Raw genomic sequence first — 26,140 nt, 5'->3', positions numbered from 1 at the left:
AGGTGGTTGATGGCTGTGTAAGGGCGCTCCACAGCATTAAAGGGTGTGAGCCTTTCCTTGAGATCCAACTTGAGCATGTTTTACAGCAGGTCTAAGGCTCTCGCAAGTGGTACTTGTGGAGGGAGGTCTGGACTTACTGCATTTGGAAACAAAGTAAATAACACTTCATTCAAACCCACTTCAAATAAACACTAATACTGAAAGTGCTTGCTTCAACCAGAACACATTCATAAATACTTTACATTAACTATACTGTGCACTACAAAAAACAAACACTGTTACCGCACTGTAAAATACTGTACAAACACTACTGACCACCCATCTCAACCCGAAATGTTTATTATACTTCAAGTTCTTTAATTTTTAATGAAATCTAATGACTACACATGTTGTTAGCAAATGTATAATGTCAGTGTTGTTGCAGGAACAAATTCATAAAAATGTCATTAAGTACGAAAAAAACAGTCCGCTACAGGACCGACTGTGATTAAATGCATTAGCCAACACCGCCGCTGTGTGGTGAAACACAGTATTACGATTAATGCATCATAGGAACCATTGTCGCCGCAGTCCGTGTTTCCTGTCGGAAGGTGGGATCTGATGGGGGGGGAAAAAAACAAATCAAAAAGCTCAGCCTCTGTTTTTCCCGAATGATTTTTGAAGTGCTATTTTGAAGCTAGACTGCTTTTGAACCTGAGTTTTGCTTCGGTCGTAGCGTCTGTCGGACTTTGTGATGTTTGTTGTAAACATGTCCGCCGTGTTTTCAGCGCCAGTTGACCTTATTTTAGCTTAACTTTTGTTTTTGTTCATGTACGCCACAGAGTCTGGCCACGCAGGGAAAAACTGAGGAGTGAGACCTCCTTTAAGGTTATTCATACTTCAGTGCGTAAGTATATATTGATAAGAGAAGCTTACGACTTAGCCAGTGACGCTCACTTACTGACCTGTACTTGAAGGCTTTTAAAAACGTAACTGTCTGCCATGTTGAAAAATATATATATTTTGTTTCGAGAGTTTGAGAAGTTTAACGAATACATGCTACGTTACGTCGTGTTAAGTGACTTTGCTGTGCCAGTTTCCCTCGACTGTAGCTCTGCTGCATTAACATGCTGTCTTGCTCTCTTCAGGTAGCCTGGAAGACTATGAGTAAAGAGTCCAGGATGAAGGCAACGATAAATCAGAAGCTGACAGAGATGGGGGAGCGAGAGAGGTGACACATCGTCTGTCTGTACCTTCAGCTATGTCAGCCCATGCACAAGCTGCTTTTGTATTTGTATTTGCTCTACACACAACTCAACATTAGCATACTGCTGCATATATGCGTGCGCATATCAAAAATGTTCACAGAAATCGCACTCAAAAAAAGGCCCTTATTCATTTTGAGTAGTGTGTTACTCTCAATCTGCAATCAGAGGAATAATTATTCTTGCAGTGTTTTTACTTTACTCTCGCGATACCTGCACTGTTACTGGTATTCCTCCCTACAGTTGAACTACCTCCATTAACACACAGAACGACTCTTCTGTATTGAAAGCTCTCTGTAGTAGTTCACCAGTCACCAAAACTACTACGTAAAAGTAAAGACATTTGGGGTTGACATTGTGTTGAAAGCCGTGTAATAGCACATCTCTGTAGTGCTGTTCGTGTTGCTCACAATAACTTTATTCCTCAACCTTTACTCTGTAGTTTTGGGGAAGGAATTTTAATTAGAAGAGAAAGATCTTCATTGACAGATTTTTTTTTTATTTATTTTTTTAATACCTAAACACTCTTATTAAACAAATTCATTTTATTTTCATGACATCAGTTGAATAAACAATGTGACGATAAAGGACAACACAATGTCATCCTGTTCTACTTTGTTTGTATGTGGCGGACCCTGCCACCTTTTTTAGCTTCAAACAGTGTTCTGGGGACCATATGTTCCACCGGGAACATGTATTATGTATTCTTACGTCATTAATACTCAAACTACTAAAATCTTGAGGTTGAGTTTCTTCTCCAATACTACAGAGTGCCCATTTTAAGGGAAAACATGACGAACTATTGAGTGAAGCTGCTCCAGACTACGAGGACTGAGTCTCGAGTTCTGCGCTTTCACTTTTTATCATCTCAGTAGTGTACTTGCATGGCTTGATATTCTCAACATGTCCGTTTTGATGGAGAGGTTGCCAGCTGCCACAAGGCAGAACCACAGGCGAGGAACTAACTCGGCCGATGTCATGAATACTGAACTGATGTGAAGTGCCACTCTGCACAGTTCAGATGGTGCATAGTAATGTTGTCAACATAACAGAAATGGCATTTATCGGGTCCAAAATAACCAGTGTGACACGTGTTCTCGTGTTATTGACAGACTGAAGGAGTTACTGAGGGCTAAGCTCACCGAGTGTGGATGGAAGGACCAGATGAAGGCTCATTGCAAAGGTACAAATCTCAAGTACTGTTTAACATAAACAGTCATTGAGTTGCTCTGCACAGGTGTTGCTGATATCATTAACGATGGCTCTGTTCTATTTAACTGTCCCAGACAGTGTGACATCGAGCCAGCATGCACAATATCAGGGCGCTGTGCTGAAGCAATTAAATGGAATTCAGCCATCATTAACTGCATTAGCTTCACCTGCGCTTCTCCCGCAGCAGCTTGTCATCAGTGTGCCAAGTGTCCAAATTGTTTATTGGAGTTTAATCAATAACGTAACTCATGTATATTCCCTCACTTTGTTCTGCCATCTAGCATGGAACAGATCAACACCCGGAGTGAGCAAAACACATGTTTAATATTGCAATAAAACGCCCAGCGCTCCAAGAATAAGGATGATTCGGAACACAATAAAGTCAATATGTGTTTGACTGATGGAAATAATGTGCAGAGGGATTTCTAAATCTTACCATGCTGCACAAGCATCATACTGCTGTGAATGTTAAACCTTGTTAACATTAGGGCTACAGATATGAAGGAGAAAAAAAAAATCATGATTAGTGGGGCATATTTTGCATCGCAATCATTATTCTTACTGAAAAAACTATTACAACCACCATGATGGGTCATTTGTTGAGGTCCATAACAAACAAACATGTATATTTTGAGAAAGGGATTTGTAGTCTGGGACACCTCTGCAGCACAACAGTACCTTTACCAAAAAGTTGCAGCTTATGCAATCTGCCATATTGCCATTTTGATAATATTTGGATTAATTGTGCAGCTCTAGCGAAAATATCATCTACTTTTCTTTCTTTTTTTGTAGAAGTCATCAAAGAAAAAGGCTTGGAGCACGTGACTGTGGAGGACCTGATGGTAGAGATCACTCCTAAAGGAAGAGGTGACTTAACTTGACTATTTCGATGAACTGACGGTGTTCTTTAATTAGATTAAAAGACAACATTGTTAAATACATGTTAGTAATCTTCTTGCTCAGTGTACAGTCGAGTTGAAACATGTTTGCTTTTGTACAACAACGGCCTTGATCTAAAGTTAGCAATTTGCAGCCATCATAGCATACACGCAGATACCAGTTACCTCACAGACAGTAGCCTCAGTAGGAGGCGGTGCAGTCACGAGATGTTATGTGTCCAGTAATGAATGTGGGTGTGAGCATATACTCTGGAGTTTTGCAGCACTACTTACATTTAACTGCATCTGTGTGAAGGAATAAGCAGCACTGATGGATGTGTTCCTCTCTCTCTCGCAGCCTTGGTGCCAGACAGCGTCAAGAAAGAGCTTCTCCACAGAATACGAGCCTTTTTAGCTCAGCACGCAACCTGATGTTAGTATTCCTTTAGACCACTTGCCTATACTGTCATGATTCAGAAGAATATTTTTAAAGAATGAATGTACTTGAGTTTTAAACGTTTTCTTTTCATTATCATGTATTTCAGTAACATACTGACACACACTTTGCTATTTGGTTGTGTGTTTTAAGTCATTCATTTACCACAGTGGTAAATGCACAGGGTGACTGCGTTGTTTTAGAAATGTCTTACAGTAACATTTGCTAATAAAATGCCTTAAAAGAAAGTACGTTATTGTCTTAAATTCTTTTTGGGAAGGTGTTAAATCTTCATTTATTGAATGCTGTAATCATGGTCTGAAATCCATGCCAAGCCTAAAAGGCGTAACATTACACATTCCCCATTCAGAATGTACCTATGAGGAATAACTATACAAGAAGTTATGGACTAAATATAGGTGGATTACAGGCTCATTTAGCCTCATTTCAAATGTATTTGGACACATTTTCAGGAACTCAGTTTGCCATACTTTCAACTTTTTATGTTTATTTGTAATGCAAAATTAACTCTAAATATAAACAATAGATTTGGAACTCTAACAAAGTCTCAGATTTAACCTCTGATACATGTGGACTCCTTAAGTACTCACCTTACCAATATGGGTGCTTTAACCCCAAACTCTGTCAGACTCTGAAATGATACAAAACTATCTTACCTAATGTAAATAACACCCATAGTTGTCTTTTCTATATAAGATAAGCTGTTTAAGTAAATTTCTTACATTATATATTATATATATTATTAATATTAATGCCACGTTAACGTTAAAATGTTTAACTCTGATGTCAAGGAACATGTCTCCATTTGCTCACATAGCACAATAAATTGACTTGACAATGTATAAAGTTAATTTCATGGAGAAAGGATAGATTATTAATTCATCAATACATGATTTGATGTCTGTTATGTATACTGCAGTAGTCTTCAAACATCTTTATATAGATAGATAGATAGATAGAATTACTTTAATGATCCCAGACTGGGAAATTTTTTTGTTACAGCAGCAGTGGGTCCGCAAATAAAACACTTCGTACATAACATAAATAGAATCCAATATATACATAGTGTATATATATACATAGTGTGTATATATATATATATATATATATATATATATATATATATATGGGTCTGAAATCATCAGTATAATGTAAGTGAATTATCTCCAGTAGCAAAAGAGCCAGAATGACAAATAGTTTGTCTTCATTTTGATATTCTCCCTCTAGCTACACTGTAGGCCCTTATATAATCCAGTATTAAACTACCAAAATAAAGTCTTATGGGTGCACTTTATCAAATGTGCTTAAGTCCTTTTCCATTGCACTTCACATCTTAATGAGGAGCCAACTGTACGTGTAGTGTGCTGTCCCAGCATGCAGCTTCACACCTGGTCCTTCAAAGATGGAGCCGGAGCAAAAATGTGACAAATGAGAGAAGGAAAAAAAAAAAAAAAAAACGAAATGGCAGACGGGAAGAAAACAGTTATTTACCGTAGTAGCATGAATCACGGCCAGCTGGTGCCGTGAATTAACACTGTCCTTTGATTAAATGGACTTAAATCCAGAGAACCCGCGATCCTGTAATGACAAGCCTGGTGTTGCTTTTACATCCCGGAATAACACGAACATTCCCAACAGAGAGGAGGAGGGGTGGGGGTGGGGGGCAGGCAAGAGAGAGATCATGAAAAGATAAACAGTCACAGCGAGAGGTGGATGCACCGGGGGATGAACTGCCTTCACTGAAACTGGTTGTCAGATAGTTTAAAGCTCCTCTGTGTGTCGTGTATGAAACAAGTGCACATAGAGACGATGAGACAGGAAAAGCACTGCTCAGTATCCTGATTGCCCAAATCAAACTCGTGTATGTTTTTTTTTGTGTGTGTGTGTGTTCTGTGTTTTGAGTTTGTCGTGCAGCTTCATAACCTCCTCATCAACTCAATAAAACCAGAACCATTACAGGAATGTCTGGTCCTGAAGCGGCCTTTTGTTTAGCTTTTTTTTTTTTTTTTCCGTCCGCATGCTGAACCACATCATTTTGTTTTGTTGAAAAGGTCTCTATAGTTACACACGCACAATGCCTAATTGGTTATGGATTACATTCGGAGGGGCCGTGAACCCGAAACAGCGCACCCCTCGGCACGAGTAGCACATTAGTGGGTAGTGAGTGAGTCGGCGCTGGTCACCCACCCAAGACACGGAGTGTGTTTTCTTAGCCGAAGGACCTGCTGTGACATCAGCCCAGGTGACAACATGCTGATATACAGTGCTGTTGTGGAGGCCAAATGTAACGGCACACACGCTCCTTTAATGGCCTACATCAATCCCCATGTTATCAGCAGATCTCCCCGGGCCCCCGCGTGTAAAAGGGGGCTGCGCGTACTGCAGAGCGGCACTGGATAGAATTACCAGTGATGCAATTTATTATCATACAGATTTTTATTTACTTTCTCACTCTCCGTTCTCAGCTTTTCTCCATCACTCAGGACCTGCACGGCCCTGCCGAGGAGCTGTACAGTAACCAGATGACTCCGCACATCATAAAAATAAAAAAAAAACTAGAACGGAGTTGTCCAAATAAAAGGAAAACATGATTTAAAAATTCCCATTCTCCTATTCTCTGGCCTCGGGATTGTAAGTCTTGGATGTGTCAGGCGGGAGATTTAAATGAACCCTAAAGGACCTGTTGTGGTGATCGCAGCAGCAGCTGATAGCGAGGAAGCTTTGTAGCATCCTGTGAGGCAGCCTCTGAATGAACCACCGTAAGTCAAGCGACAACAAAAGGGCCAGAGCGCCACTATTTCACCAAAGTCAACATCCAGCTGTGTCTGAGGAGCACTTAATGACATTTAAAAGGAGAAGGCAAACATGTGATGCATGCGCGTCGGCAAGTGTGCGCAGATATGTTCACCACCCTCCGGAATCGGATCATTTTCGGCGGCGATAGCAGCTGTGTCAATAGGCGACAGGGCCAAAAGTGTGGCCCGGTGCGCTGAGTCCCATAGGTGCTCCGCGGCCCTCTCTCCAGTGAAATTGGCAACATCCAAAGACCATAAACACCTCGGTTACTGTACAAACAAGTGAGGAAAAAGGCAGCGCGGGGTGGAAACAGATGGCAGGGGGCTCCTTCATATTACAAACAAATGTTGGGAAATGATGATGTTATAGCACATTGCCTTATTTGGGAGAATAGTGCACCTGCTTCAGGGGGTAATGGTCCGTCCATGAAATACTGTACCTCGAGCCCTGCTCATGTAACCCGGAAAGATAAATCTCTCTGTGTTTACAACAGTATATCTGACATTTCTAATTTACAGGACACTGCTATGGGCTTTTGTGTCACATATAAATTTCCCTATCTTTTTTCATAATGGAAAGGGCAAAGGCATTGCATAAGCAGACAAAGGGTCAAAGAGGGTGTTTCAAAGCAAAAAAAGGGGGCCATGTGCTCCTACAAATTCCCAAGACCCGGTGTGCAGTTGGCCCTCTTTACTGTCAACATGTGTGAATGCCATGCTCGATAAATTTCTCTTTGAATTCCCTCACTAGAATTTATGAGACGTGCAACATGGGGTTGCAACTCTTTTGAAGCCTACACACTTGCAGCACTCGATGCCGTTTACGTTCTCATTTTAACGGGAGGGGGGGGGGGAAAGAGAGCAGAAGTAGGGAGAAGTTGGCGTGTAGCATCCTGCAGTGTAAAGAGTTTTAAATGTATTTACACTCTGTTGTGTCTCCTGGGAACTGTTTTCTACACACTAATGAGGGCCGAGGAGCAAGTCTCGCTCTGTTATTCCTGGCATCGACGCGCCAGTCGCAGGCATACCACTCGAACTCGAACTTTTTTTTTTTTTCTCTTTCCCCCTTGCTCCCTCTCAGTAGCCCAGTGCAAATAATAAATAAGAGGAAATACATCATCCCTCTTTTCGATCCGAGAGCCAAGAGCCGCCCTGCCAAAGTTAACACAAAGCAATCTTAGGTAATGATCAGCAAATGTGTATAAAGTTTCATAGAGCATGACTTCACATAATTCTTGTTTGGATCGTGTTGGCTGGCTCCACGTCAGCTGTGATGCCGCTTGCATTCACACACACACACACACACACACACACACACGCGCGCGCACACACAGCCTTCTCTCCCGAAGCTTGTTTGTCTCACGCTTAAAAGCAGCACTTCTGTTTTTATAAGTGCTTGTAATTGATTTGATACACTGCAACATTGTGGCAAGGATTAGCTACCAGTCATAAATTGCGGAATTTTAACAGAGCCTTTATTACATTACATACTCTCGCACTCATTCTGCAGGACGGTGTCAGATTTTCCATTCATTTACACACACCGGTGGCACGGATACCGAACATGTCATCATGGCTCAATTGATGAAAATGATTTGCTCAATGTAAGAAAAAAAAAAAAAAAAAAAAAGAGAGAAAAAAAAGAAAAAAGAAAACTTCATTGAGCTGTTTTTAGTGCTCTACCTACAGCACAGCCAGTGTGCAGATGGAGAGCCGGGGGGTCCCTGTGCAACAACACAGAGGAAAAGAAGTGAAACACAATCCAGACATTGTTTACCCTGTTTCTGATGTAAAGGCCACTTACTGTCGTGTCCAATGCCTAACCCTTAATTTGCTGCCCCAGCCTTTGAAGTGTGTGCATATTTCTGTTCCCTGACACTACCTTTCCTCTCTCTCTCTCTTTCCTGAGCCCCAGCAGTTGATATTGCAACTGGATAGGCCATGTTTCCATGTAGGGGGCTCTTTCTAGGCCCTGCTCTGATGATAGAAAACACAAGTGGGGAAGGGGAAAAGGAGTGCTGGGCGCGCAGATCCACAGAGAGGCCCCGGCCCCAGCCCCGGCCCAGACAACGCTGCAGGGGATTAGAGCACACCCTGGCAGCAGAATGGTTTCACTTAAGAATTTCAGTAATCAGTTTTAGGAGTGTAATATATAGCTGACCTTCGGCAGCGCCACACGACCCCCCGCTCCCCCAGCCATTTGATCAAAGGAAGCGGCAGTGGCTGTGCAAACAGGCGCTATCAGTGGACTCCAATGGATTTACTGCCTGCTTCTTCTCTCTTGTCTCCCCTGAGTCGTGTGCTGATATGCGCAGAAACCCAGTTTCATCTTACAGAACCTATTTTTCTCCCCGTACTAATTTACGGGCCAGATCATGACTTGGGGGAACTTAAAGGAGGAGGGAGGGAGGGAGGGAGGGAGAAGGGGGAGGCTCGGAGAGGCCTCAGGGAAGGGGAGAGAGTGGAGGTGGGAGCAGCTCGGGGGCCCTCGCCCACTGCCCGCTGACCGGGCCGAGTGGAGCGGCTCTCATCATCATGGGAAAAGCCCAGTAGGTGCTCTCTTCTCAGCTGGAGCAGCCAAACACCGTGGCCTGTGCTGCGCAACAATAACAGCAACCAGAAAAGGACAGAGGGCCGGCCCAGTAGGGTTTATATAGTGCCCTAAATCACAGGAGGCTCTGACAAAGGAGCGGGGAGAGAGGATGTGGGTATCATAGCAACTATTAATAACCCAATACATACTGGTGTGAACACAGCCGAGGTGTCTCAAAGGCCCTCTAATGCTATACTCCAACGATTCCTTGATTTTAAAGGAAATGTTCACCCAAAAATGAGAACTCATTCATTATCTATTCACCCCCACATGCCGATAGAAAAGTCGTGTGAAGTTTTTCCAAGTTCACAAAATATTTCTGGACTTGCAGCATTCTCCGAAAGAACTGAAGTAGATGGAAACTTGTTTTAAGACATGAGAAAACAGCAAAGAAAAATAAATCAAATGGATCCATACAGCTCCTCCAGCAAAAGTGTATGGACGCCCAGGGATCCAAAACTGATTTGAAAAAGATGTTATTTACTCCTTCAATGCACGGACGACCTTTCAATTAAAGGCTTACCGTTTAGTTTAGCCGCTACAGTGAAGATTTCAGCCTTAAAAGTGTGTAAATAAAGTCTTTCCAAATTTGCTGTAAATCCAGACTTGGATTGAGCTGTATGGAGCCAAAAAGTTATAAACAAGTCCCCATCTACTTCAGTTAGTTTAGGGGAATGCTGCAACACTGTTCTGCTGTGAAGCTCCAAAAAAAGTTTGGTGGACTTTGAAACATCACCTGCCTTTCCATCAGCATGAAGGTGAGTAGATAGTGACCAAATATTATCATATTTCTGTCAATATTTCCTTTAATAACATCTTTAAAGGTGCACTGTGTAGTTTTTGTAGTAGAAATTTTAATCAGAAGAGAAACTCTTAATTTTCATGACTGAATAAACTGAATAAACAAACTGACCTTAAAGGACAACACAGATTTCACACTGTTTTACTTTGTTCATATGTGGCGGACCCTGCCACCTATCTAGCTTCAACCAATGTTCTGGGGACCTTGTTTACCTCTGGGAACAGCTTGTTTATTCAGTTATGGTAAAATACATATTTCTAAGTTTGTATCATTACCTCATTTAACATTGTATATATTGCAATTCTGAGCTTGAATTTCTACAGAGTGCCCCTTTAATATGCCAGGTCATATTGCCCAAGTATGGCATTTTAACAGACTATTTTATTGCTTTAAGTAACATAACATTGCCATAAATTATGAACTGGCAATTACAGTAAACATCCCTCAACAAGAAACAGACTATCAGAAAACAATGTCAACATGGTGACCTTTATGCTTTATAGGGAAATATCTTTCAGCTGGTTACATCCCCGGTAATTTGTAATTTGTGACTCACATGTTCTGGTCGAATTTCATGCTCTTGTTAAAGTGTTTGTTGCAGTTTCCGTAATGCTCGTGCAGAAATTGCTATTTGTATTGCTGTATGTGATTTAAAAGGAGCACCAAAAAAAAAAAAAGAAAGAATATTTGTTGTGTTTCTATTTTAGCATGAATGCCAGTAAAAGCTGCAGGAAGCTGTGGTCTGGAAGCAGGGCACGAAGTTCCGGTTGTGGCCAGTTGAGGGCGTCACAGAACAGATGACAGAGGGGAATCTATAAGCTGTGCATGAAGAGGTCATTCAATGTGCTGACGACGTATACATCATTTAGCAGATTTCCCACATAAAACTGGAAGCATTCATGGGAAATATGTTGCTTCAGGTATATTCTGATGTCCTCTGAATGATCCAGACTCAGGCAGATATGATCACTTTCTTCCTTTCCCCCTGATTTCAACTTTCACGACCGTTTTTCAGGTGTATAAAAAAAACCAACCGTTTAATCCATGAGATATTGAATGCAAGTGATAAAAGAGACATTAGTTCTTGAGCTGGCATGTCAGGGAGTGTTTATGTGACTCAGTTGACGACAATGCGTGCCGTGTCATTAAATGACCGCAGGAAGTCCTGCGCTTTTATGAGCTTCTTAGACAAGCTTGGGAAGGTGGGGGGGAGAAAAATGTTTCCTGATTCGAGCACGTGAGAGCAACTCGCCACATGTTCTATGTGTCCCAGAAACAAACGGGAACTACCCAAAAAAAAAAAACCTACCCACGCCATGGCCCTAAAATGTGGACTTTACCCCGCCTTTCATCTCGGAGGGTCACTGCAGGTCAGCCTGGATGGCACGAGAGGCTTTAAAATACTTGAAGGAAATAACATAAATGTACACCCTAAATGCAAGTGTGGTAGTTATGCAACCCCTGTATTTGACAAGAAGCGATGAGGAGGAAGTGGAGGTTGCAGGCATTCCTCCTCAAATATTCCTGCATTCCCCTCATCAGCTGATAAGGGCCCTTGTTTGGAGAGCAAACAGGAGTTAAAGTACCTGCTATAAATGCTCTGTGGCCCTTGGACGTGTAAGTATTTTATGGTGTGACACAGCTACGGGCAGGCTGATAAGTCTGATACCTTGGCGTGTCATTACCCTATTACCACTGGTCATTTTGATGCTAATTGGTGCTGAGTCAGTTACAGTTAGAAATAATAACTTTGTCTTTCTTTGCTGGAAAGAACTCCGCTCCGACTCGCTCAGACTGTGATGACACAATTGCCTTGTTAGTTCTGAGTCGAGAGCCAGCTACGTTTAACTTGTGCTCAACAGTTGCTTTTGGGAAAACAGGGAGAACTCTGTTGACCCTCGTGATTATCGCTAATTTTTGCGGATGAGTGTGCAGCTCGCTGGGTGGGAGAACAAGCGATCAGGCTTAAAGATGATTAATAACGTGTCTATTTTAATTAGCATCACGCTATTATAACCGTTCCTCTTGGCTCGGTGCTTTACAATCGTTATCATCCAGCACCATCTCCTCCACGCACACACACCCTGCTTTTGGCCCTGTGATCGCACAACAGATACGTGCAGGCGAGCAGGTCGGGCTGTGTGTGTGCATGGCGTTGGTAGTGTGAATCAGCTGAGGCTCATGTGGCTGGCCTGGCCTTGCTCCCTGCGACCCAGCGGGGCTCAGCCACCAGCTGCCTAGCACCCACTACACATTCCTGCTTTATTCCCAAGCTCGCCTCCCTCAGCTACTCCGCTCAGGACGAAATGTATACCAGCTGCAACATCATTAAGTAAATGGGATCCTTGCACAGGTTTTTTTTTTTTTTTTTTTCAAGGCATGGGATTGAAAGTTATCCAAATCAGTTTGGAGAAAAGCAGGTTTATAGGGAGCATGAACGTGTAAGAGGACATTAATCCAGATATTCAGGCACACACACACACACACACCGGGCTACGTGGATAGACTACAGTGAGCTGTAAATATGTGTAGTTATTGGAATGGCTTCACATTTTGAACAGGCATTCATGGTTCCAGAGGATGAATCTTGGAGACTCTAGGGAGTGGCCTTCATCAGGTCATATGTATATAATCTATTTTCATCAAAATAAGTGTTAAAAAGCTCTGTATTTCAACAGTAATTACCGCTGCACGTTCGTGTGGTGATGTAGAGAGGAGGGAGGGGTGTGTTTACTGCAAAACAGACAGGAAGTTAGCTAAAATGTCAACAACGCTTACCACAGCTTTAAGCTTATAGCCAAATACTTGCAAAACTAACGTTTAAGTTTCATTTAATTATCATTTGGGTTGTACAATAAAAGCGAGCTACTGTCCCTTTATGCTACATCCAAAACAAAACTCTGTTCATTTAGCTTTAACTGTACAGTACTTTCTGTTTGTCATGCTAGTTGGAAAATGGTATTTTAAATATTGTGCCTAAACATTAGCATGCCAGCATTGTCATTGTGAGTGTTTTAGCAAGCTGCTGTTAGCCTAAGCATCTCTATTATTATAGCCTTGCATAGCCAGACATTGGACAACGGTCTGGCTACACCCATTATCATTCTGGTATTGGGGGAAAAAGCTCTGGCTTGTTGTCGTATGTCTTTAAACTGATCACAATCATCTCGGGTGGTGTGCAACAACGGTGCCCCTCAGCGATGCCAAAACTATTGCATCAGAGGCTTAAAATGGTCGTATATTTAGGGGAAATAACAACCACAAGAAGAAACAGGTGAAAAATGTAAAATTTACAGGACATTTTTATTCTTATTTAAAGCAAGTTTATATAGCTTGTAGACGTAGGAAGAAGGTATCTGTAAGTCCATCAGACCTTCCTTCTCAGATAAACAAGCAAATAGTTTGAAAGTGAAAGCAGCTCATTACGAACCACTTTTATGCTTGTTGTTATGCATAACAACAAGCATAAAAGTGGTTCGGTGGACCGCAGGATGTACGATCAAGAGTCCCTACAGGGACGAGGATGGATGGGGTGCTTGAACAAGCAGAGGACTTTCATTCAGGAGAAGTAAAAAGAAGTCATTGGTAAGTTCTTTTAACTTATCTGTCACTGTTGTAGTGAAGTCACTCACAGAGGTATATTTGTAACTGAAGCTACGTAAGTTGTGTAGTTACTTTATCCCAAGTCAGACTGTTCTCCTAAACCCAACCAATTGATTTTCTCACCTAAACCTAACCAGAGTGGTGCATTATGAATAACTCCACTTGATCACAGCATACCTGAGTGACAAAGCTCCACCTGCAAGTCGCCTTAAAAGTGGGTTCACCGGCAGAAGACAGATTACAATCATGTTCCTCATCATAAGCCTACACCAAGTACGACTGGCTGAGTTCATTTGAGATGTAGGATCTATATTCTGCTCTTCTAATCCTGTTAGGAGGTTAAATGAAATATGGCAGCGTAGATTTAAATCACAAAATTGGCATATCATCATACATTGTGGCACTCTTTGCATTATTGATTGTACGGAGGGCAAAATGATCCAGCTGGTGACGCCGGAGCCCCCTCAGAGTTTTTTTTCTTCATCATTCGTTGTTTCTCTCCCGTCGACAAAGCCGCGTGTCAGATTACTGCTAATAGAGCACACTGGGCTGCATTATGGGTCCACAGGGTGCCTCGTAAATCAAATTTATTATTTTTTATCGATGTCACACACACGTAGCTACTCACCCTCAGGGCTTAACCTCTGGAGTCACAGACACACACATACACCAGTATTCGCATGCCGATACACTGCACACCAAAGTGTCCACATCCATTACAAACCATCACACAACACACAGCCAGAGTTACACACCCTTCCCTCCAGACTGCCGTCACAGCACTCCAAGCACAGCTGTCAAAACTCAGGGACTTCCAACACAACAATAGTTAGATGACTCGGGGGGGCCAGAGGAAGACGGAGAGCGAAGAAGACATGATGCTGAACTGACACTTCTGAACAACCTGTGCTCCAGATTGGACCTTTGCAGGTGGGATCTTCGTTCCCGGCTTCGTTTCTTTTTTCCCTCCATTCACTCCTTTCTGTCATTCACATTACGTTCCAACACTCTCTCGTTCCTCCGCTCAATCTACCTCTACCTCTCCTCTGCTCCAGGCACGGCGCTCTGTTGTCTCACATCAGCTCTCATAACAGCTCCGGGACGACCTCCCTCCTCAACCTCACGCCTCGCATGTGAGTCCACACATCCAAGAGCAGTAATAACACAGAAATCCTCCAAATCAGGTCATGTCAAATTAAGGGAGGTATTTCGGGAGCCCACCCAAGTCTCCGAAGGGGTCAGCTGAAAACTTTGCCTGAGGCCAGATTTGCATGTCAGAAAATCCCCTCGTTGATTCTCAGTGCATCACAAACCGGTACTGAAGCTCAGTCTCTAACACAGTCTGCAAGATGCTGTACGAGTAGGTTCGGCCTATTGGTATGAAGTCAGGTGTGGACACGGGTGAGAAATCCTGTTGGCACGCAGAAACTGGCAAATCAAAACTTTTCCCTTAATTGCAGCAAGCAAGAGCTTCTCGGTTGAACTGGCAGCAATAATATTTTTTCACCATTTCCATTCCAAATCCCTGGTAAGGAGAGGTCATTCAGCTTCGTAAAGTATGCATTCATTTCAACCGCTGACCCCGCTTGTGGACACAGAAACCTTGTGTTTCCTGGCGTTGATTTAAATGCAGAAATGTCCTCCGGTGATGTCATAAACGAGCTGAATAATCATCACCTCGGCAGACCTCCTGTGCACCCTTCCGTGTTCTATTACTGGAATTATTGCCGCTGGGAATGTATTCTTAGACTAAAGTGATCACTTTTATCTCACCTTCATCACTGATAACGCAGAGATGTGTCGAACACCGATAAGGTTTGGACCTTACTTGGACTTACAAACAATCATTTGGCAACCCAGCAAGCATTCCAGGGAAGTTCACTCTGCCCAGTGATTTACTGCCAGGATGTGGCCGTATAGCGAGAGTGTGTAGGATTCAGGTTGGAGTAGCTGGTGGCAAGGCAGGTCAGCAAGATAGCCGAGCTGCGCAGCAGTCTGGGATTCATTCAGGAAAGCTCCCAAGGGGGCCGTTGACTGGAAGGAGGCGGTAAATCCCCATTTTGAGGACTTTGTTTTCGCTGATGTTGTGTAACATCTTGCGAGGAAATTTGAGCTAATCTGACTTCACGCAGTCGGTCATTGTAGAGTCTGTTGTGGGAGGCTTGGACATTGAGAGGAGGATGGATGGTTGCAATTACTGTCTGTGAAGGACAGACAGAAATACAGTTCATTCCATTGCCTCATTTTTAACCTTAAAAGCAAGAACCTGTGAGACAACAAGAGACAACAGAGAAGAACAAATATTCTTTATTTGACAATTTCTTTTATCAGTAGAAAATCCAATGAAAAGTCCAAAGCCAACAATGATCTCATCTGGCTAACAAGTATCGCCTTTGTATCCAAAACCTGACAGTTGTGATTCCTCTTTGCTATTGTCCAAAGGTTATTGGAAACATATCAATGAACAAGTTCCTTCATTGTAATGAACACAGGCACTATAGTTTATTTTGAAACAATCCCACATACACATACAGCTGCTTTACATAATATAGTGCAACAAATTAGTCCCCAACAATGGCACTATGTACTCCTGTTTAACTCATGTTTGTTAAAAACACATCTTTTTTCTTTTTTTATAAAACCATATATTCTCAATATTCATTATGAACCAACACACTTGAGAAGTCGAAGTCTGTGAGCACTGCAAGCGAGGCTAAGTTATTGTTTTCTGAAAAATACAGAAAAACACCAGCCAGAAGTTGTACAAACAACTTAACTGACTTTTATGGAGTCTTGTGGCCACTTGGGGGCGGCGCAACAGCTGTAAATACAACAATGACATACTGTCACCTGACAAAGTGGATAGGGTTTAACGAGTTAGCAACAGCTATATACTTATAGCAGAAACAGGGCAATATCTGTGCTCATTATTCATGGTTCTGGTCACATGACAAAAGGAAGGCCATATAAACTTTTAGCTCTGTTTTGCTCTCCACCAGCTCCTCAGGTAAAACTCTGGCAATTCAGCTGCTAAATGCACCACTATGCTAGCTTACTCATTGCTAGGTTGTTTGTCTGCTGTTTGGTGCTCAGTAGATGTCCAGAGGGCTTATCTACCTTTTCAAGGGTATTGAGAGCAGTAAGGGTGAACCAAAACAGTCAAGTTGCACGCCATGAAACAAAAAGAATCAGCTGAAAGTTGCACAAGCACACAACAAATTTAGAAGCACAGCGTAGTTGGATGATACCCAAGTGAACTTGATTTGTCGCAACATAGTCATTCTTTCAATACACCATACGAAAATAACTATTATTGCAACTTTACTGTCTAGGGTGGCCTTCTGTTTGGTGAAAACTTAAGAAATTAAATAAACATCTTGTTATGACAGTCTCAACATGACCTTCATAAGCAAACAAGATTATCAGCGATACATCTGGCTATCTTGGTATAACTATGACAGTTATTCTTAAAGGCCTAGTGTGTAGGATTGTTGGGAATTTAAAGGTGCAATAGAGATGTAAACATTTGAGTTTTAAATATTCAAAGATGTACTTAAATTATCAACAGAATGTAAAGCAATATCAGTTTTGACGTTATGTCAAAAATGTTAGCATGCTAACCAGCTAGCCCTGGTTTGTCCCGTCTATAATAGCTACTACTTTGTATCTCGAGGTGACAATCTGATAGTGTACAACACCAAGACTTCTTAAGCCCTCAGAGCTCTGTGTCAGGACGGAGGCAGCTAGTCGGCTAGCTGCCCATTCTTAATAATAATTCTTACCTATTGCACATCTAATGCCTGTCAGATTCCGACTTTTTCGGGTTCTTTATGTCATAAAATTTAAACAATTGTTTATGATTGAGTGCTGTTGATGAATTGAGGAGTTTCACAGATTGAGGCTGTTCTGTCGTGTGTTGGTACGGCAGTAAAACAAAGTTTACTTTAAATTTCACGATTGTCATCTGGCAGTTATTAATCCCGCAGCTACAAGCAGATGGATCACCTCATTGCTATGCATTCTGCAAACAGCTGTAGTATTAAAAAATACATGCGTCTTTCTTCCACCTGCTAGGTCAAGATCTTTATTGTAGGAGATTGTCGTGCTCATACTGCTTTCATCCACAGGGGCTGTAAGAATGAATACATCCAAGCTACTAGTAACTAGGGGTGGTGAAAAAAGTCGATTATTGATTAATCGCGACTGTGATATTGACGATTATGATTCGATTATTAAATTTCCAAAAATCGATTTAAAATTATTATTATTATTTTTTTTTTAAATAGTAATACAAACTGGAGTACTCCTCTTACTGGCTTCCGCTACATGGTCCACAGTCTGGAGCCAAGATATGTTATTCCATCCCGGAGCTTTTTCACACTTAAATCGATTCCAAATCTTTACAAGGGGACAAACCTTTCCGTGCAAGAGTCCCTCAACTCTGCTCACAGGGTAGCAATAACGTGCGATGCCTGGACATCCAGAGCTACAGTCTCATAAGTGACCGTTACAGCTCATTATGTCAGCAGTTAATGGAAGCTAATGTCCTACGTACTTCAGACAAAAGCTATGGATGATAGCCACACAAGCGCAAATATGTGTGAGTTTCTCAAAGCAATGGCAGACGAGTGGGGAATAGAGAAACACACCCTGGTTCTCGTCACCGACAATGCTTCTAACATGAGTCCGGCTGCTGAGCTTGGCAGCTTTCTTTTAACAGTGAAACACTACATTTAACACAAATTAAAAAATAATAATTTTGATATTACAGTTACACTATACAATATTGAAGGTGCTGTGAGGTGTTACTCAAAAGATAAGTAAAATAATTCAGCAGCTGACTGATGTTAAATGGAAGATCAATAATCGTTAATAATTGAAAATTGAATCGATAATCGTTAATAATCGAAAATCGATTTGTAATCGAATCGAGACTTCAATAATCGGAATCGAATCGAATCGGGAAATTGGGCCGATTAACCACCCCTACTAGTGACCTAGTGTGGGGTCATTAAAGCACAGATGCAAAAATGGGGTAACTTGACCCAGTGTTGTAGTTATTTTTATAATACTGTTGGGTCATTGGATCAAAACAACCCTTCTGTTGGGTGGTTTACTTCTCATTGGTACTGATCACATGGGTGCTATATTGACCCCACATTGAATCAAACTGTTTTTTTAGTGGTATGACATTAGATCTTTTATGTGGAATTAAGCACCATAAACTCTTAAAGGTGTAAAACTTGAGCAAGTTAACATTTTTAAGCCTGTTAATTCTATTCAAAGGCCACCGCTTGCTGATGTCGATACAGTAAATGGAAATGTGCTAGAGCCACCGCCGCAACTTCCCCTCCACATGTTCATCAGATTGAAATAAAACAAACGCACATCCTAAACTCATCTGCATGCTCCATCTAAGCTGATGTATACACGTCCTCAGCAGCAGAAATGAGATGCCAAGCACTTCTCAAGTGCAAGGAAATGGTGCGGTTTCACAATTCCTAGATTAGGACCGAAATCTGCAGTTCCCCACACCGCTTTAAGTGGCTGTGGTGCACACACAAACCCACTGAGACCATAGAAACATACACAGTGGTTTAGTGCTGGGCTCTGGCCAAGATAAATGACTGCTTCAGGTGAAAACAAACCGTGGCCCCAGCAGATTCTTTTTTTTTTTTTTCTTCTTCTTTTCCATTTGCAAGTTTTGGGGCGACTTCTCTTTGTGTGTCAACTGTTCATACACATATGCTCTGCTTCAGCTCCTCCGCCCTCCAACACTCTTCGGGCTTGTGAATGATTCAGAATGAGGAATTAAAGTTGAAGTGGTGCTCCGCAGACACCAGTGCTTCACATGTGCCCAGGACCAAAGGTGGAACAACCGCTTTCAAATCCATTACGCCAGATATTTGTGACATCGCGTTTATCTTGAAAGAGGGGGAGAGACACGCTCACATATTACAGCTGCAAACCCACACATGCACACAAAGTGAACACCCCGGAGCTTATTGGTTCACTCTACAGTTGACCACAATAAAAGTGCTGGCTTTTCCCAGAGCTGCTGTAAATCCTGCATTGGGCTTTTTCTCCTCTGCTGTGTCACCGGGTCATTTACCTGTGTGCAGTTCCATAATCATATGTTTGTGTTTATGACCCAGCAATGCGTATTATGAGCTATTATAACTGTGGCGTGCAAGATAGGGGCCCATATAATTCCTTGGCATATGCTGTGCCAGAACAGCAGAACAAGAGACCTGGCTGTTTGTGAGCGGATGAAAATATGAGTCCTATAATATATCCTAACTATTCAATTACACACTTGAACCTCAACTAGTTTGTATTTTAATTAAGTTTAGTTATTAATTTTCTCTGTAGATACATTGTTCGTAAAACAAAACAAAAAAAAAAGAAGTATAACTACGATTGACAATATGAAACCAGAGCCTTTCAGTGATCACATGGGTCCCACCTGAAGTCTGGGATGATCACCTGAGTGTCACCTGAGGGAAGTGGGAAAAGCCTGCAGAGGCCCTGAATGGCTTCAATTAAGAGAACAATTGCTTTAGTCACACAATTATGAGCTCAGGGTGACTAAATGCAAAAGGGCCTGAAGGAGCGCAGCTAAAGATCTCTGGCATCCCATTCAATGTGGTCCGCCCACCCCCCGCTGCTCATTACTGGGACCACCAACTGGGAGCAACATTACCGAAATGAGCAACAAGAGCACAGTGCTGCAACAGCCATGAGTGATTCAGTTTTAACTGACAACCAGAGGGACCGAAGTGTTAAATAATAATGAGCTGCAAAGGCTACTGAAGGACTGAGATCAGGGTGCAAAGGTATTTATTTATGGTTTATTTGATGGGAACAGATACAACATGCACAGACAAGCCGAGGCCGCCGTTCGATGCAAGTGTCAGTGTTCATAACAGATGAGAATTTGCAACATCCGTCCCTTTAGAGGCCTTTTATGAAAATTGGAAATTGAGACCACGGGATAAAAGGAAAGTAAAATAAGTGAAGCAAGAATACAGAATAGATGATTGATTAGAGTTAGTTAGTAAGTTAATGATAATAAATATTACATCAGTATAAAAGTTCTGCATTTGAAATATTGCTCAAGTTGAAGTAGTGTATTAAAATGATAAATATAATGTGTAAATGTAGAGAATTAGCCCGTCAGTGTGATATTATTACACATGACATTATTTGATAATTATTACTGATGCATTACCGTGCAAGCCAGTATTTCAAAGATTGTAGTTTGTTGAAGCTGATTATAACTATCTAACTGTGGGTAGTTTAACAATGCATCATACAAACCTGTCAGGTTCTATGTGTAGAAACTTGATCTTCAGAGTAAGAGCTGTCAAATAAATCCAGTGAACCAAATGGTCCAAGATTTGCCTCAGAAATGTGGTGTAGAGGTATAAAGCAGCACAAAAGGAGATACAAGGACCTAAGAATTCCACTGATGTATGGGGTAATGTATTGTTCCATATTTTGAGCAAGCACTCGTGGCTTTTTAGATTCAACCCAGCAGACTGTGGTTTGTATCTTGATTAGAACCTATCATTATACTGTTCACTTATTATTTTTACTCTAAGATTACATGTTATTTTCTGTTTCTTTCTGTTCTTCTGTCTCCCCTTGGTCAGGTTAAGGCAACAAAAATACTTGGCTAGGTTCAGGAAAACATTGCTTGGGTTAAAATGAAACCCTTTCGCAACATTTAACACATCTTCCACAAGTCACAGAGCTATAACATTACAAGAACGTTATTGTTCCGTTGCAGGGATGGCCGTGGAGCAACATTAAAATATGATGTTCCAGGAACAACGCCAACGCGGCGATATAAGATCGTGCCCACCGGACAGCGCTCGAGTAACTTACTACATCTGAGATATTTCTGCCCGGGCCCGAGTGGTTGAACAACAGACCGGCTGACGTTGCCATCCAAGAGCTAAAGAGCTACGCTAACTTTGAAAGAGGTCGAGGGCAATAAATTCAGTCTATGCAATAACGCTCCTAAACATAAAAAGATTATAAAATCATTAGCAGTGGCTCTGTGATGATGTAAGGTTTTATGTTGTGTTGAGCACAATAAATTGTTACGGCATAACTCATAGCGAACATAACTGACTTCATTTACAGCATATTAACAGGTGATCTCCAGCTGCACAAAGCTGGCCTCAGTCCAATTCCTGCTATAAATGTACAATTTAGATCACATCTGGATATTTATGTGACCGACTTCATTTGCATGCTTCTCACAGATGCCTAATCAAACGTATCTACTGCTCCACTTAAAATGAGATATTCAGGTGAAGCAAGTGAACCATCCCTAATTCTCATTCCTGAGAGAGGAATGATATTTAAAAAAAAAAAAAAAAAAAAAGTCTGCACTGAGGCTATTCAGTGCTATACTGAGCTCATGGAAAAGCCCTTGATGAATGGCCTAATAATCTTTTAAGATATTGGTATGTATACAGTTTGTGGAGAGATTAGCAGTTGAATTAATCATTCGATGTACTCATGTTTGTGAAATCCCTTTCACATGCCAGAGGGTTTCATGACCAAGGCAACTCGCTCTGACATTCCACGGGCCTCTCCTCCTCCTTCCCCTCGACTGTTTGCTGGGCGCAACGTCGAGCGGCGTGAACGTGCACAAACACAGATTTCACACACATGCCCCTCACAAGTCAACAGGTTCTAAATGGGATGATAAAATCAGCAGCCATCTTGGGCACACCATTAAGATTTGTAACTCAGCAGAGCCGCAAACTTCCACTCGGCTCAGGCTTTGCTTTGGCAACCGGATTTCTCCTTGGAGAGGAATGAATGTGCAAATGTGTTACAGGTGGGATTCATTAAACTGAGACCTGGCACACTGGTACTCACTCTGCACAATTACCGTGTTACAAAACCGGGGAGCGGCGAAATGCTAACGTGCAGCGACGCCGCGGATGAGCATGCACATCATGCACGAGAGTCCGAAAAGGACAAACTGCAGGTACACAAACATATGGTGCACATATAAAGGTCGCTCGTGCACATTCTGCATCCACAGCTGAGATTTTAAAGGCCGATTTCACTGCCCTCCGATGAGCTCTTCAAAACAAAATGACCTATAAACGGAGCAGTTTGTGCCTGTGTTATTTCACAGAGGATGAAGAAAGAAAAAGTTCAAATTTCACGAGATCTTTTTATCCCCATTCGGCCTCCACTTCCCTCACCTCTCAGATAAAGCTTTAAGCTGTCAGTGCTTCATATTTTATGCATAAATGGCCGTCTTTTAACATGTGTTCCTTACTTATATACCGGCGTGATGGAAGTTCATAACTCTTCCAGCTTATTCTCATCACCTAAGCGGTGGTGTTAATTTCTATGAATAATGTATCTGTTTCAGTTCACTGAGCTGTGGTCACATCACAGAGCATTCTTCCAGATTATAACTTCCTCCGCCCTCCGTCTTCATGTTGCACAGAGACCATTAAAGAACTGAAGGCATTTATTGTGCCGTATTGCTGAATATGTAAGGGCTGAGTGAAAACTGAAGGTGTTCAACAGATCCTAATTATCACTGACTACTACAATGCGTGGAATTCGTTTGCAGTGTTGGAAGCAATAAAGCCTTGGGTCATACTGCACTAATGGGAGCTGGCTTGCATACTTGTGTGCTTGTTGATTTGATTCGAGGCGTATTTGAAATGTTCTCTTGTAAACTCTTGGACTGGCAGCTGTTTTTTGTCTCATCACACACATACACTCGTGCATTCTCTGGTATGTGCATACATACGTACGTGCAATCAAAAAACCTTACGTGTTCATTCAGCTGCATAGGTCAAGCATTCAAGTGAGAATACCTCACTTTTAAAGAGGAAATAATACATTCCTCTTAAATTTTAGGAGTCGCATTAAAGGAGAACTTCGGTCGATTTAAACATGAAGCTTCATTGCTCAAGCTACCCTTGACTTGCGAGTACCAAAGACGCGAACAAATTTGGTCCAGCCATTACAGAGCTCCGTGAACGGAGATGTAGCATTGAACGCTAACTGCATGGGGTCAGAACTTCACGCTGTGTTTTAAGCATCTTAACATGCTCCACATCTCACACCAGAAGTTATGCAACATCAGCAGACACCTTAGCACACAGCACTGTAGCGTGTATGACTCAAAATGAATAAAAAAGTAGTTAAAATAGTGTGTTTGTGCAAGGAGCTACTTACCTGTTTGTTGACATCCGCGTCTTCCGGTAGCTAGACCAAACTAGCGTATCCACTGAGTGTGCACTTAACAGGCTTAACAGGCTATTGTAAGGCTCATGGCTCATGACAGGTTGTAACATGGACATGTACATTATGAACATACACACGAAAATGCTGGAATACGTTTACGTCTCCGCCAGTGAGGGAGTAAGTGCACGCTCAACGGATTGACTAGTTTGGTCTAGCTACCGGAACACACGGATGTCAACAAACAGGTAAGTAGCTGCTTGCACAAACACACTATTTTAACTACTTTTTTATTCAGTTTGAGTCATACACGCTACAGTGCTGTGTGCTAAGGTGTCTGCTGATGTTGCATAACTTCTGGTGTGAGATGTGGAGCATGTTAAGATGCTTAAAACACAGCGTGAAGTTCTGACCCCATGCAGTTAGCGTTCAATGCTACATCTCCGTTCACGGAGCTCTGTAATGGCTGGACCAAATTTGTTCGCGTCTTCGGTACTCGCAAGTCAAGGGTAGCTTGAGCAATGAAGCTGCATGTTTAAATCGACCGAAGTTCTCCTTTAAGCAAAAGGCTTTAACAAGTTTCTTATGGCAGCAAACTATAATAGGAGGATACTGCCCAATAACAGACACCGATTAGCATTAGCATTAGGTCATATACCATAGGAACTTGTGGCTACAGTAGCAGAAGTAAATAATACAGAATCAGGTCCATCACTTCACTTAAAGGGGCTCTATGTAACAATTTTTAGCAATTTACATGTGTTAATCACATTTTATTGGCCATATGTGAGCGAATTACAGCAAGACGTGAAAAATGAGACCTTCCCTGTCACTCTCGGTTGCCTATACAAGCCTTGGGACAAAGTTGTTTAATGCTGTTGGACTCAACATTTTAAAGAATGTTCTGTTTTCAACTTGGGTCTAATTTTGATAGTTTTGGCCATAATTTCTGTTGATAATCATAATGTACTCACTGAGTTAATTGTCGAGACCTAGGAGTGCAGCAGCATCACAAAAAATCTGACAGAACAAGAAACATTTGCATATTTCCTATGGTAGCCAAACATTTTTGAAGGATAAACAAAGGCGAGCTGTAAAATTATTTTTGTTGAAAAGATTCAAAGTTTACAATCATTTTATATAGCAACTTTATATGGTAATCGTATATTAGCAATCTAATGTTTCTTTAATTCAAGCTAACATTTGTTTTGTTTAAGCTAACGTTAGTTAGCCACACATTAGTTGTGGCTGATAATAAATATTAATTTGGCTACTTTACATGCTCAGTAACAGCGTGTCTCTACATAAGCACATAAGAATGTAAATCTCCACTTACAGTTCAGTTTCTCTCCAGTGTTGAACTCCATTGTAGTGACAATGTCGTTTTACACAATCTCAGAAGTTACTTTGGAGAGTACAGTGTTATCATAGTTCATAGAGATGATGACCAAAATCACAAAATAATACCCAAGTTGTAATTAACAGTTAATACGCTTTAAACAAAGGTGTATTCATGAGGTATTGTAAGGGATTATAAGAACATCAAGACTACATTTATTCATGATGTCCTGATAACCTGAGAAAATGTAGATGTTTATTGATTTTACTTCCAATGCATCAATAAAGACTTCATTTGAATTTTTACTATTGTATACAAACTTGAATAAACGCCCACACACACTCAGACACACACATATTTCACAGTTCTGCCAATGGACCGCTGTGCGTCAGTCACAACCATCCACCCTTCACACCTGGTGATCAGGGCAGGGTGCGTTCAAGTGACCCGCTTCCCAGAGTCCCCAGCCAGATAATTATTTCCAGTTGCAATTAGAATAACCACAAGATTTTTCCTTTGTGAGCAAAGGGGATCGGCAAATATCCTTTCCCCTCGTTTTTTGCTTGTCTGACACGCTTGTATAAATACCCTCCACCTGGTCATGGGAGTGTCTTTAGGGGAGCTATCAAAGCATTCATAAAAATCAAGATGTATGTGACATCCAGTGGATTTCCCCGGCGCTGCACACGGCAGGCCAACTCAGGAGGGCCAGAGCCGGGGTAAAGTTTCCCCTCTTTTCCTCCCTGACTAGCGGCTGACGCCTGATTGACTGTGATGGGCTTTTTTACGCCCTGCACGTGTTGTTCCGCTGCTCAGCCTTCGCTTCGACGTCTGACTTCTCAGTGTGGAGTTTTTCTGGCCTCTGCTGCTGACTGCTGCTACACTTCTCCTTCTAATTTGAGTTTGTCGATCCAAAAATCTGACCTAAAAAATGTTCGCCTGCTCGTGCACATCAGGCTTTGTTCTTAAGTAACTCTCTCACCG

At 41.8% G+C, this 26,140-nt stretch overlaps 1 protein-coding gene across 4 annotated transcripts; it reads left to right on the top strand.

The window, feature by feature from the left end:
• The first annotated feature begins 561 nt into the window (after positions 1–561).
• On the top strand, positions 562–4,021 carry eny2 (ENY2 transcription and export complex 2 subunit). 4 transcript variants are annotated; one of them, XM_030392657.1, is made up of 5 exons: positions 562–886; positions 1,128–1,210; positions 2,357–2,427; positions 3,249–3,323; positions 3,693–4,021. In XM_030392657.1, the coding sequence occupies exons 2-5, from the start codon at positions 1,143–1,145 to the stop codon at positions 3,764–3,766; spliced, it is 288 nt and encodes a 95-aa protein (XP_030248517.1). In that variant the 5' UTR covers positions 562–886; positions 1,128–1,142; the 3' UTR covers positions 3,767–4,021. The 4 variants fall into 4 exon arrangements, with proteins under 4 accessions (XP_030248517.1, XP_030248519.1, XP_030248518.1 ...); XM_030392659.1 differs by having other exon boundaries at positions 570–867; XM_030392658.1 differs by having other exon boundaries at positions 570–882.
• The last annotated feature ends 22,119 nt before the right edge of the window (positions 4,022–26,140 follow it).

This window comes from Sparus aurata, chromosome 17 (genome assembly GCF_900880675.1).
Source record: "Sparus aurata chromosome 17, fSpaAur1.1, whole genome shotgun sequence".
Lineage (NCBI taxonomy): Eukaryota > Metazoa > Chordata > Actinopteri > Spariformes > Sparidae > Sparus > Sparus aurata.
Note: the sequence above shows the minus strand (reverse complement) of the source record. Positions and strands in the feature narration are given on the sequence as shown.

Bases quoted from the DNA above. Each gene is read 5' to 3' on its own strand.
- eny2 (XM_030392657.1), top strand. From the start codon at position 1,143: ATGAGTAAAGAGTCCAGGATGAAGGCAACGATAAATCAGAAGCTGACA. The intron at 1,211-2,356 runs GTGACACATCGT...TGTTATTGACAG, and splicing joins GAGATGGGGGAGCGAGAGAG to ACTGAAGGAGTTACTGAGGG. The intron at 2,428-3,248 runs GTACAAATCTCA...CTTTTTTTGTAG, and splicing joins GATGAAGGCTCATTGCAAAG to AAGTCATCAAAGAAAAAGGC.